This window comes from Cibotium barometz, chromosome 2 (genome assembly GCF_041138505.1).
Source record: "Cibotium barometz isolate CiBa-2024 chromosome 2, ASM4113850v1, whole genome shotgun sequence".
NCBI lineage: Eukaryota > Viridiplantae > Streptophyta > Polypodiopsida > Cyatheales > Cibotiaceae > Cibotium > Cibotium barometz.
In genome coordinates, this window is record NC_141047.1 from 18,353,659 (window position 1) to 18,366,342 (window position 12,684).

At 45.2% G+C, this 12,684-nt stretch overlaps 1 protein-coding gene across 1 annotated transcript in view; it reads left to right on the forward strand.

The window, feature by feature from the left end:
* The window catches only part of LOC147640751 (protein TOC75-3, chloroplastic-like), a 69,656-nt gene extending 57,177 nt beyond the window's left edge, over positions 1–12,479 (forward strand). The window contains exons 7-8 of the mRNA XM_086814726.1: positions 11,641–11,895; positions 11,993–12,479. Of these exons, the coding sequence (XP_086670852.1) occupies positions 11,641–11,895; positions 11,993–12,232 (495 nt within the window). The 3' untranslated portion in view covers positions 12,233–12,479. The remainder of the gene's footprint in view (positions 1–11,640; positions 11,896–11,992) is intronic.
* The last annotated feature ends 205 nt before the right edge of the window (positions 12,480–12,684 follow it).

The window sequence follows — 12,684 nt, forward strand, 5'->3', positions numbered from 1 at the left end:
CTGATCTGCTCCACCCAGTACTTCCTTAAGTCTACTGACATGAAATACAGGATGAACTTTCACATGAGAAGGCAAATCCAATTCATATGCAAGTGAACCAATCCGTCGTGTACTACAAAATGATCCACAATATCTAGGGGATAATTTCGGAGATCGACCTGTCCGTAAAGTCTCGGAATCTTTCGGAACTCGCAAATACACCATCGTTCTTTCAGATAACTCTCTGGGTGAACGATGTCTATTAGAATAAAACCTGTCTCGGTCTTGAGCACTTCTAATAGATTCCTTTGCAACTTGTAACATTTCCTGCGTATCTTGCAAAAAATTACGTGCTGCATCATGCTGAAGTCCTGAGAATCCTACTGTAACAAGTGATCTAGGTTAAAAACCATACATAAGCATGAAAGGACTAAAATCTGTACTCGTATGCTTAGTACTGTTATATGCAAATTCTAACGTAGGAAGATAATCCTCCCATGAACTCTGTCTTTTGGATACATATGCTCGAAGCATATCCTCCAAAATCTGATTCACTCTTTCAGTCTGGCCATCAGATTGAGGATGATCTGAGGAACTCAAATTCAAAGTTGTTTCCAACTTCTCAAAAACAAGTTTCCAAAAATCACTCGTAAACTTAGAGTCCCTATCACTGACTATGTCCTCCGGTAACCCGTACAGTCTAAACAATTGCTCGATAAACTGCCGTGCTAATTGCGTAGCTGTAATAGTCTTACGGGTCGGTAAAAATCTAGCCATTTTTGTCAAGCGATCTACCACAACCCAAATAGAATCGTGGCCTTGATGTGTTCTTGGCAATCCGGTAATAAAATCCATGGAAATACTTTTCCATTTATTACCTGGGATTTCTCTAAAGCATTCAGCTTTATTTGCCTGACAAATCTGACACTTGAGAACATAATCTTCTACATACCCTTTCATCTTTGGCCAATAAAAAGTGTGTTTCACTAACGATAGTGTCCTGTGTACCCCAGGGTGTCCAGCAGAAGGGGCGTCGTGACACTCCTTAAGAATCTTGGACCTAATGTCCGGGATCTGTGGTACACAAATTTTGTCATTATGGAATAGTAAACTATTCCGAATCATCCACTGGCCTCCTGCAGCCTGAATGGTAGACTGCTCAGTCATCGAGTCTTGGTCAATTAGTGAGCTTCCGTCCTGGATCTTGTGCCAAAATGGACTAAAATAACTATCAGTCCTGCAAAGCCCTCTCAATGACTGAAATAAGTCAGTAGAAATCTCGGTGAACGACAAAGAATTCACCTCTCTAATTCGACTAAGCGCATCTGCAACACTATTCATGGATCCTTTCCGATAACGGATCTCAAAATCAAAATCTTGCATTAACTCCCAACGAGCTTTCCTTCCTCTCAAATTATCTGCATCACACACATACTTGATTGACTGATGATCAGTCAATACCACAAACTTGGAGCCATATAAATAATGTCTCCAAACCTTGAGAGCATGAATCACAGCATAAAGCTCCTTCTCAAGGGTTGGCCAACGAGATTGAGTGTCGTCTAGCTTTTTACTTTCAAAAGCAACCGGTCTACCATCTTGAAATAGAGCAACCCCGATAGCATAGTCACTAGCATCAGTTTCAAGAACATAAGGCCGACTAGGATCAGGCAATGCTAAGATAGGTGCTTCCTTGACTTTATCTTTCAAAAGTCTGAAGGCCATATCCAAATCGTTATTCCAAGTGATAGGCTGATTTGACTTACGTCCACGACCTTTCAATAAGTCGGTCATCGGTAGTGTGAGCTGAGAGTACTCCCGTACGGATTTCCAAAGAAAAACAACAAAACCGAGAAAAGAACAAAGTTGTTTCACTGTTCGCGGTATAGGCCAGTCCAGAACCTTCTAAACTCGGTCATAGTCAATGCTCAATCTATCTCTAGTGATCTTGTGTCCCAAGTAAATGATGTCGGTCATAAAGAACTCACATTTACTTAACTTAGCATATAGTCGATTCTGTCTTAAAATAGATAAGACAATCGTGAGATGTCTGACATGATCCTCAAGAGTACGACTATATATCAAAATATCATTCAGAAACACCACCACAAATTTTTTCAAATGTTCACAAAAAAGATTGTTCATCATTTGCTGGAAAGTGGCTGGAGCATTGGTTAACCCAAAAGGTAATACGAGAAACTCGTAATGGCCATACCTAGTCCGAAAGGCGGTTCTTTCGACATGCCTTTCATGAATACGTATCTGGTGGTAGCCAGTACGTAAATCTATCTTCGTGAAATATTTCGCTCTTGCTAACCGGTCAATCAGGTCCTCTGATCTAGGGAGAGGAGAACGGTTCTTAATGGTTAGCTTATTCAATCTCTTGTAATCTATACACATTCTCCAGGTGTTGTCCTTCTTTCTCCTAAGCAACACAGGTGCATCCCAAGGTGATTTACTTGGACGGATCTGGCCCATCCTCAAATAACCTTTAAGTTGTTTAGCCAACTCATCTTCCTCAGCTTGGCTCATCCTGTAAGGTGGAATACTGACAGGATGAGCACCAGGAATCAAGTCAATACGATGATCTATTGCCCGTTCAGGTGGTGAACCCGATGGCAGTTCCTTAGGAAATATGTCTTGAAATGAATCAAGTATCTTCTGTAATTCTTTGCTTTCAAACACACTTAATTCATTGACATCCATGGAAGGTATGAGAAATGAAGAAAGTGGAATCAATACACAATGGAAAGCGGTATACAAAGAAGAATCCATTATATTTCCAAAATCAATTGTATTTACAAGAGGTCCCTGAGAGGGATGAATATAATCACCTAAAATACTATACTTGGTGTCCCTATGCTGAAAAGAAAAATTATGACTAGACCAATCTATCTGGACTTGAAGAGTCTTAAACCACTCAATCCCTAATAACAAGTCTACATTTTCTAGATGCATTACATAGCATTCCAGAATATCTTTGTAGTCCTGAATCTGGATTGAAAGCATCTCCACCTTTCAATCCCATACTTGCCTTCCCGCAGGTAAGTGTACCTCATAGTTATGATCGCTGGGTGTCGTATCAAAACTCAATTTCTGCACAAGTTTGTAGTTAACAAAGTTATGTGCCAGGGTCTAAAAGAATGTGAATCTTATGGCCATTCACTGCTCCATAAACTCGGAGAAGATCATGCAAGCCAAATACTTTAGAATTGAATAGACAATCATAACAAGTACTAGGGCGAGAAAGTACAGTAATTGACGTACCTGTCAAAGACAACTGATTAGCTGCCTTTGGCTTGGGTCCTACGTTTGTCTTGGTACCCTTTTGCTTTGGGCACTCGTTACGCATGTGTCCTTTTTCTTCGCAGATAAAACAACGTCCTTCCTTCTTGAGCTTTAAAACCCTAAGGAGTCGTTTCTTCTTTGTTGGTGTCGAACTGGAATTCTTCAAAGGTTGGTCCGAAGACTTTCCTTCAGTCGTGTTAGCCATAGATGCGGAGAACTTTCTTTTATGCTTGTTTCCTTGCTCGGTAACGGGTTTCGACTTGGAAGAGACCATTGAATCATCATAGATACGAGCTGAATGAATGGCTTCGTCCAAAGTTTTACATTTGTTATTTTTAACCTGTAATCGGTATGAGTCTGGTAAACCAGCTACGAAGATCCATCTTTGTAGCTTTCATCTGCAAGTCTTGAAACTTTTGGAGGTAGACCTCATAAGTGAGGTGCTGCGAGGTCATGGTCAAAGCTGAAAACCGGGCAACAATATCATAATCATCCTCTTTCTTGAGGAATTCTTTCTTGAAGACGTCTTCGAATTGTGCCCAAGTCATTGGCTTAGGGTTGAGTTCCTTCCACCAAAGCAAAGCTTTGCCGGACAGGAAACCTACTCCTAACTGGATCTTCTTTCCATCATCATATGGATGAAACTGAAAGTGAACTTGCTACTTATGTAGCCAAGTGTTCACGATCTCCTTGGTGTGCTGCTTTTGCTCGCCCCCGAACGGTTCCGGAGTAATGTTGGGGCCCAAAGCAGAGGCCAAGGTATCCATACCCGAGAAAGTAGAGAGGGTAGTGGTCAATAGAGCGATGGAGTTCTGCAAAGCTTGCATCTGGGCTGCGATTTGTGCCTGACGTTCCGACGAAGAAGCTTCGAGAGCTACTTTGAACTCTTGGAAATCTGATTTTGACACAAAATTGTCAAAAAGATCGGCATCGGTACCTTGCGTAGCCGGCAAGTCTTTGCGTTCCACAAGGAGCTCCAACTCCGATTCTTGGGTCGACATCGTGAAGAGGGTAAGGGGAGAGAAAATTTGATCTTTGCACAATGAAAGTGCGAGTGAACTTGAGAGCTTGAGAGCTTGAAAACTTGAGAGATGTGTGGCAAGAAGCCCACTTAAGGGGGTTTCTAAAGGTTTCCACAAAAACTAAAAGCCCCCAAAAGCTATCTTTGGCTTTTGCTTTTGTTTTTTTTTTTGGTTTTTTGCAATATATATATATATATATATATATATATATATATATATATATATATATAAATTCTGTTTTCTTAAAAAAAAAAGAAAAAAGAAAAAAAAAACACGTTGAACCTTAGGGACCCGTAAACTTTTGAAAAAAAAGTTTAATAAAAAAACAAAAAAGCAAGGCGCCGAATCGGGCTAGCGCATGTGTTTGTTGTTTTGCCCTTTTTTTTTCGTTGTCCCGTCGGAAAGACGCCATCGCCACCTCGCTGGACGGTTGCTGTCGCCACCTGTGTGTGTGTGCCGGTTCCTTCCCGCCAGCCTGTGCCTGCGCCGCCAGCCCGCGTAGGCGTGGCCACAAGGCGGCGTAGGCCTAGGCGCCTCCCTCGTTGGGCCTGGGCGCCCGCTTGGCCTGGCCTAGGCGCTGCCTGGCTGGCTACGTAGGCCTGGCCTCCTGGCTTGGCAGGCCGGGCCGCCTGGCTACGCAAGCCTAGGCCGCCTGGCTACGCAGGCGTAGGCCGCTTGGCTACGCAAGCCTTAGGCGCCTGGTCGCCTGTAGCTGCCGCCTTTGCCTACACGTACAACACTTTACGACCAGCAACTCCACACGATCAGCCCTGCAGCGTGCGCCTGGCTCGCTTTCTCTCGCTCTCTCTCTCGTTCGAACCAAAAACAAACTTGCTTTTTCTGTTTACTCTGTCTACGTTCATGCGACTGCACAAACGAGTCTCTCCTCTTCTTTGCAAAGCAAACGACCCTACCATCTACCATCCCCATCAACATGGGTCTCTTTGATGAAGAAAAAACACATACTGAATCTGAAAACAACAGTATGCACAGAAAAACAGCAAGCTTTTTAACACATACCTTTCTTCGACCTCATCTTCTCTACCTACCGACTTGCTCGTTCACGAGGTATGCTCTGATACCACTGTCAAATCCCCACGGATCTCCTCGTGATCGTTCTTGGTACGCGACTCGAATCCTGCCAACAAGGCCTGACTCACCTCCCAACAATGACAGCCGTGGGCAAGCCCATAGTCTTGGCTGTCCCCACCGGGCCACGAGCTGAGCTAACTAGGTTGACGTACCGACCAATCTCCTCCTTGTGACGTCCCATACCGCCACGAAGTTGCCCTCGGGGGCCTCGAGATTGCTGCCGGCCTCGGCTGCGTAAAGCAATGTTGATAGATGGACACCAGCACTGGGGCCGGAACGGGCCGATCCCCCCCTCAATATATGATATATTATTGGGAGTATTTAACAAATACAATGCTCCATGGGTTCAATGAACCAGATGATGTCCATGTACAAATGAATACAGTACCAAACAAGAGGCTCGAAATAGATATTCCAAGGAGAGCGACCACTTGAGTGGTCCAGTCTCTACAGTCCTGTGCCTTCACTGGAATCCGCGGAGAGCGCCCTACTGGTGTTCCAGGACCACGCACAAACAGGCGCTCCTGTACTAATGCCTGGCTCTCCCGATCTCGGCACCTTTGGACCGTGGTTCTCCAAAAGCTTGGACTACCCGGCACCGAACGGGTGTTAGCGGTAGAGAGAATCCTTTATCAGATTTACAACAAAGTTCTTTACTTAAATGTGAATTCACTTACTTGTAGCTCGTAGATGGAAGACCAATACCCGAGGTGTCTGTGTGCAGCTACTAGTGGTGGACACCAAGACACAGCAGCTTGTCGAGGAGGATGAGGAGTAGCTGCCTGTGGAGAAGGTGTAGCCACCTGAAGAAGGGAGATGCCGCCTATGGAAGGGAGACGCAACCGCCTGCAAAGGAGCACAGCCGCCTGCTGTGGAGGCGGCGGCGTAGCTGCCTGCAAGGGGAGGATGAGGAGAGCAGCCGCCTTTGGAGAGGTAACGCCTGGCTGTAGGAGCACAGCCGCCAGCTGAAGAGGAGAAGGTGGCGCAACCTAAAGAGGCGTGGAGGAGCAGCCGCCTACTGTGATGCTGAAATCGCCTGGCTGCAGCCTGCGCCGCGTGCAGTGTAGAGAGCAGCCCGCTGGAGAACAAGCGCAGCCAACTGCAGAAGGTACAGCCGCCTGTATGGGAGGAGGAGCAGCCGTTATGCAGAGGAGGCAGCCGCCTGCTGGAGAGGAAAGGGAACACCTGGCTGCAGCTTGCGCCACGTGCAGTGTAGAGGGCAGCCTGCTGGTGAACAAGTGCAGCCTGCTGGACAGAGGGAGCTGCCGTGTGCTGAGGTGGTGGAGATGGCGCAGCGTGAAGAGGAGGAGACGATCGCCGGTTCTGTCCTTTTAGGAAGGGTGGTCGGTCTCTTTTGTAGAGATTGGAGAAGAGTAAACGACCACAGCTGGCCGGCTCCCCAAGGTTGCATGGGGGCGGCCAGTTTCATGGTGTGGTGTGGGTAGGTGGCCATGCACCCACCCCCACACACTTAAGGGGCTAAGTGTGGCTCCCCACCTTGGCCCATATGTGGGTGCCTACTTTTAAATGAATGTGAACTTATCACCTTATAAAATGAAAGGTTAGAAATAAAGCTATTAAACCAACAAGTGCAATACACTTACCACCTGTTCACATGCAACAAAACTCGTCAGAAGACAGAGCAAACTTCACGAGGTGTCCCCGCTCAGTAAGTGGCACGTCAAGCAAGCAAACACAAGAATACAAGTCATGCGAAAACAGTTTCAAACATGCAAAACATGAGTGCATGTGCAAATAGTATCATGGACATATCTCCCGTTCACGGAACAAGTACAAAACATCTGTCGGGCACAAAAAATGGCACGACATAAAACATAAATCCTGGTCTTCCTATGGAGTGACAATCCCATAGGTAAAACACAGTTCCAGGCACGAGCCTCCCTATGGAGTGACAGTCCCATGGGCAAGACACAGCACAAATCCGTACGACACCATCTTGCTAACACACGGGTGGCACCAGTCTGGATCCCGTCCATGTTAAGCAAAAATGCTGGCCTCTGAACGAGACACAAAACTGGAGATGGACCAAATGGTCGGCCAATTGGTGACACCAAAACCTAGAGAGAGAAAGATAGAGGACGTGTCAAGCAATCCGTGAATACACATAAGTCCAAGATGAAGAGTAACAACACATCTCTTCCAAGAACATCATCTTGTGCATATGTAGCTTGATCCTCTATATCCCAATCTCGTAAACAAGGCCTGCAATCCACGATGAGAGAGAGAACAATATCCACCCACCAGGGCCTGTAATCCACACACACAGAGAGAGAGAGAGAGAGAGAGAGAGAGAGAGAGAGAGAGAGAGAGAAAGAGAAACTGATCTCTAGTCTCCACCCCTACTTCCATTATTGGCCGTGCACTCCTCTACTCGCGAAGAGAAGATGAAAGAGAAAACTCCACTCTGAATTTGGTGCCACCTGCAGTTCCTCTTACTCGCCGAGAGAGAGAGAGAGAGAGAGAGAGAGAGAGAGAGAGAGAGAGAGAAACCTCTCGGCTGTGCGTTTTCTTGCAGCCCATCTGCTTGCGAAGAGCGAGCTGTTCAGCTGTGCGCTCCTGTGGCCGCCTGCAAACTGCCCGTCTTGTGCTCTCTGCTGACCAGTCTGCTTGATGCTCGCAGCCCGCCTGGCACTCGCAGCCCTACGCAGCCCGCCTGGCGCTTGCAGCCCACCTGGCTGTTTCCATGCGCGTAGCAGCCTTGCGCCCGCACGTGGCCTGCTCCACGGTGATGCGCCCTCGTAAACCACACGCCACACAATGACCACCCGACGACCTGCAAACGATTCCACCACCCTTCGCTCCTTAATAAAGATGCGATTCCGCTTTTCTCCAAAAAGCCAAAAGCAGTGAGCAAAAAAACAGGCTTACAAATAATAATATTATTTTAAGCCTTAAAAGGTTTAAAAACCTTATAAACTCAAAACTCCCTTTTGTCCCCTTTCACACTTGGGCTGGCCACACATATGGGTTTTCTTTCCTTTTCATATCCAATCGATGCCTGTTCACACTGTCCATCCCGTGCCCGTGCTCGTGCCCACCTGTTTGTTGTCTAGAGGGAAAAATACAGGGTCGTAACGTACCCCCCTCTTGAAAAATAGCAAGCGTCCTCGATTGCACTCAATAACACAGTAAGCATCCAATGAAGAAAGAGTCTCCATATGACCAAAGCAATGCCCGTCCAGTGCATATGGGTGATGAAACAATCATCCTGGACAATAAGGCCACACTGGCACATCGAAGTGACAAACACCTTATTCCTTCAGAACCTGGAGCAAAAGTTTAAAACCAAGTGGAAACATGTAACCTGTGTTAGCCAAAAACAAAACCATGCATCATTCTACATATGACAAACATATGCATTACACATATATGCATTCGCAAACAATATGCTCCTCAAGATGCTCTACCCACTCCAAAATAACAGTCTCAGGGTTGCTCGCAAGCCTTACACCCATGGAAATCCCTACAGGACCCACGACTGAAGGTACAACATGAGCATATGAAAGCACTCCATGCATCTAAACAAGACATCCACTAAGTACTTCCCACATATGTCCCATGGCTATCCCGCAGGAGCCACACTCAGTGATGCATCCATGAACATAATAAAGTACTTGATGTAGCATACCAATATACATGCATCTCATCCTGACACATCCAGAGGATTACCCATGTATTCTCAATGGGTACCAAGATCCAATGGCACCAGAATACCATAATACCTCAAAAAGTGTATAAATACATGCACAGATAGAGTTCGATCCATATATCCATGAACCAAACCAACTCTAGGAGTGCTCGCAAGACTTATGCCCTCCATAGAGTCTCGAAGTGTTAGCTCAGGTTGCTACAGACTTTGAGCTCAACCAAACCATGCCATTCCAAAGGAGACCAACTCCACAAATAACATCATCTCAATATCCAATTGACCAACACCCTGGTCAAGAACAGCCAGAACCATATGACAAAGATCAACATCCCAATCTTCCTCAGTCATACCTTAGTTCCAAAGGCAAAAACCATCTCTGTTAACCATAGATGTAGACAGAGTTATCCATAGTTGCAGTTATAGTTCATGGTGTGGCCGACTGTGAACCATACCCAACTTTACCATCTCATGTGACTAGTACACAATATCATAGAAGTCCCATAAGGAGATGTATTGTCAGTCTCAGTACCTCGGGTGAATACAAAGATATCACCAAGCGACTTCTAGATTAAAAACTGAGCCTGTCTATAACAAGGGAGCGGAGGTGTTACTCCCCTCTTGAGCATTAGGCAATACTCTAGACCCCAGCTCTGCTGAACCTGAATGAGCCGTCACAAGAGTCGGCTCCAACTCCAAGGCATCAAGATAAAGCCGCAAAACCTTAGGTGAATCTGCTAAGTCACCCTCCTCCATCCACTTCGCATCCATTGGTGAATAGTTCTTTAAACTTCACAAGATAGCGACGGGAAACTTTATCTCGTACCTTTCTTTCCTTATGTGCCAATATCTGCTCGGGAATAAGAACCTCATCAAGTTCCTCAACTTCCATCTGAGCCTGATCTGATACATCCACAGGCACCCAAAACCTGCTTGCACTCCACCCAAGTGGTAAGCACAAGTCCCAATGAAGCATAGTAGATCACCACTACTAAATATAGAAAGAAGTTGCCTTTCGAACCCCCATGAAGCCTCCGTGAAGATACCACTGGTGACAAAGTGTCTGCACCATAACACTTCAACTGCTTCTTGTTCCTGGCTGACTACTTCCTGTCCTTGGTGTCTTTTCTCCTGAGCCTCATCTTTAGCTTTTGCTCTTCACCTCATATAGGCAAAGACACACAATCCTGCACTGTCTCTTGTACTTCCTTTCCACTTTCCACATATTGAAGCTTTTGATGTGACAACCACGGGCTCGACTCCTTGAGAAAGTCGACGATATCCCGGTGATGGAACCATGAAACCGACCTTTAGAAATCCGAAGGGCGGTAAAACAAACACTCGCACACAAAACACTTCATCACCCATGGGGACTTGGAAAAGGAAACAAATAGAGGGAGCTAGAGTGCTCCTGCAAATAGTACAAGGACACTGATTGGCTCCAAAACGCAGTGGTGCCCCTTGCGGCATTTCTTTACTTGAACAAAATTTGAGTACACATTACAACTCGTAGAATCCTCTACCAATAGGATCCCTCGAAGCTTTCACCCAAGACTTCCAAAAGAAAACTCTCGTTATTACAACAAAGCATTCCATAGAGAAGGCACACCTGTACAACACCTCCCTGCTTGAAAAAGTCTTCTCCATCATCATGGATCCCACAAACCCTTTCCCAAACAGCAGTAGGGTTGTACCAAACCCATGACAGATATACCATCAAATCACGGTTGCCAAAACCTAGAGAGAGAAAGATAGAGGACGTGTCAAGCAATCCTTGAATACAGCTTGTAGTCTATGCTATTTGTTTACAATGGTGACATGTTTATATATGAACATGCATCTATTCTTGGGTGCTGAGATGACACGAGTGGGGATGTCATAGCTTGTAGTCTAAGCTATTTATGAAAGAGTTGATGATTTGAAGCTTTGTGAGTAGACCCTAGTGGAGTCAAAATTGCTATTGGTTTTTGTTAAGTTTGGAAAATAATATGAACTCTGTATTGGTATGCATACCGTTCTCAGGTAAATTGGAGCCTTTGTCATTGAGTTTGTCAATGAAATCTGCTAACTCATCTATATAGAGCCCAAAAAGGGCAGGGAAGATAGGAGGGCCTTGCTTTATTCTGATTGTGCTCCACACTAGCTGCCCTCTTTGTATACATGATTAGTAACTTGCTTATAGAGTGATTGTGGTTCAGATGACCTTATCTTCAACTCCTTATTTCTCTTCCCAATCACTAAGATGTATTTCTCTGCCTAACTCATCTATATAGAGCTCAAAAAGGGCAGGGAAGAGAGGAGGGCCTTGCTTTATTCTGATTGTGCTCCACACTAGCTGCCCTCTTTGCATACATGATTAGTAACTTGCTTATAGAGTGTGATTGTGGTTCAAATGACCTTAACTTCAACTACTTATTTCTCTGCCCAATCACTAAGATGTGCCACTACTGCTGACTCAAACATCTTGGCCTACCATAGTTGTTCAATAGTTTTGTGGGTTCATTTGGTTCCCTGCCTTCTGGATGGGTATATGCCAATCCTTATCTGCTAACCTTTTGAATGATCACTGATATTCTGATTTGAGCAATGCAGGTCGATCAAGGACTAGGAATCGGTAGCAAGTACCCCATCTTCAACAGACATCAGATAACTGCCACCCGTTTCCTTCAGCTAAAGCAAGTAGAGGAGGGGGAGAAGAAGGCCCCTCCTCCAGTGCTAGTTTTGCATGGTCGTTATGGAGGCTGTGTCGGGGACCTAGCAGCCTATGATGCATTTACTTTAGGAGGTCCTTATTCTGTCAGAGGCTACAACATGGGCGAATTGGGAGCTTGCCGAAACTTTCTGGAGGTAAGCTACTCTTACAACACTGCTGTTTTGGCTGTAAAACTTACAGAATAAAACCTACTCAATTAGAAGTCACTGAATGAACTACATGAACTTGCAGCTGGCCACAGAGGTGCGCATGCCAATCTTGAAGACACACTCTTATGGGTTTATCGAGTATGGAACAGATTTGGGAAGTTCCAAGGATGTGAGGGGCAACCCAACGGAATTTTTCCGCCGTGCCGGGAATGGCATGTCCTATGGGTTGGGAATAAAGATGGGATTAATCAGGGCCGAGTACACAAAAGACTGCAATACAGGGTCAGGATCATTATTTGTCCGATTTGGAGAAAGGTTTTGAGATTTTATAGGGGTGATTTCTAGCATTTCTAGCATGGTGGTTCTGGAGTTGCTGTTACCATGCGAAATGGGCCACATGGGCATGAGCTCGGTGCTGACCTCTCATTTCGAATTTTTTTTCTGCTTTTAGTGGCTCCCAATTTTCTTATATGGGTTATTTATCCGTCACTTTTTATTAAATGAGGGGTAGTCTTTGTAATGGCTCTTTCGAGATTTCAGTGTAATTTTACGGTCTTTGTTCTTTCCCACTTTGTAGCTCCATCTGCGTTATCTTCTACCTGGAGCCACAGAACTCATGACTAGGGCCAAGCATGCACAAAGTATTTAGCATGTGAAATATGCGTTTTTAAGGAACATATTCATTTCTAAATGGCTAGTCTTTGTAGGGCTTATTTTTACATTAATTCCATGGTACTTTTGAGTGTGGATGAATTTGGTTCCAAAATATTTTGT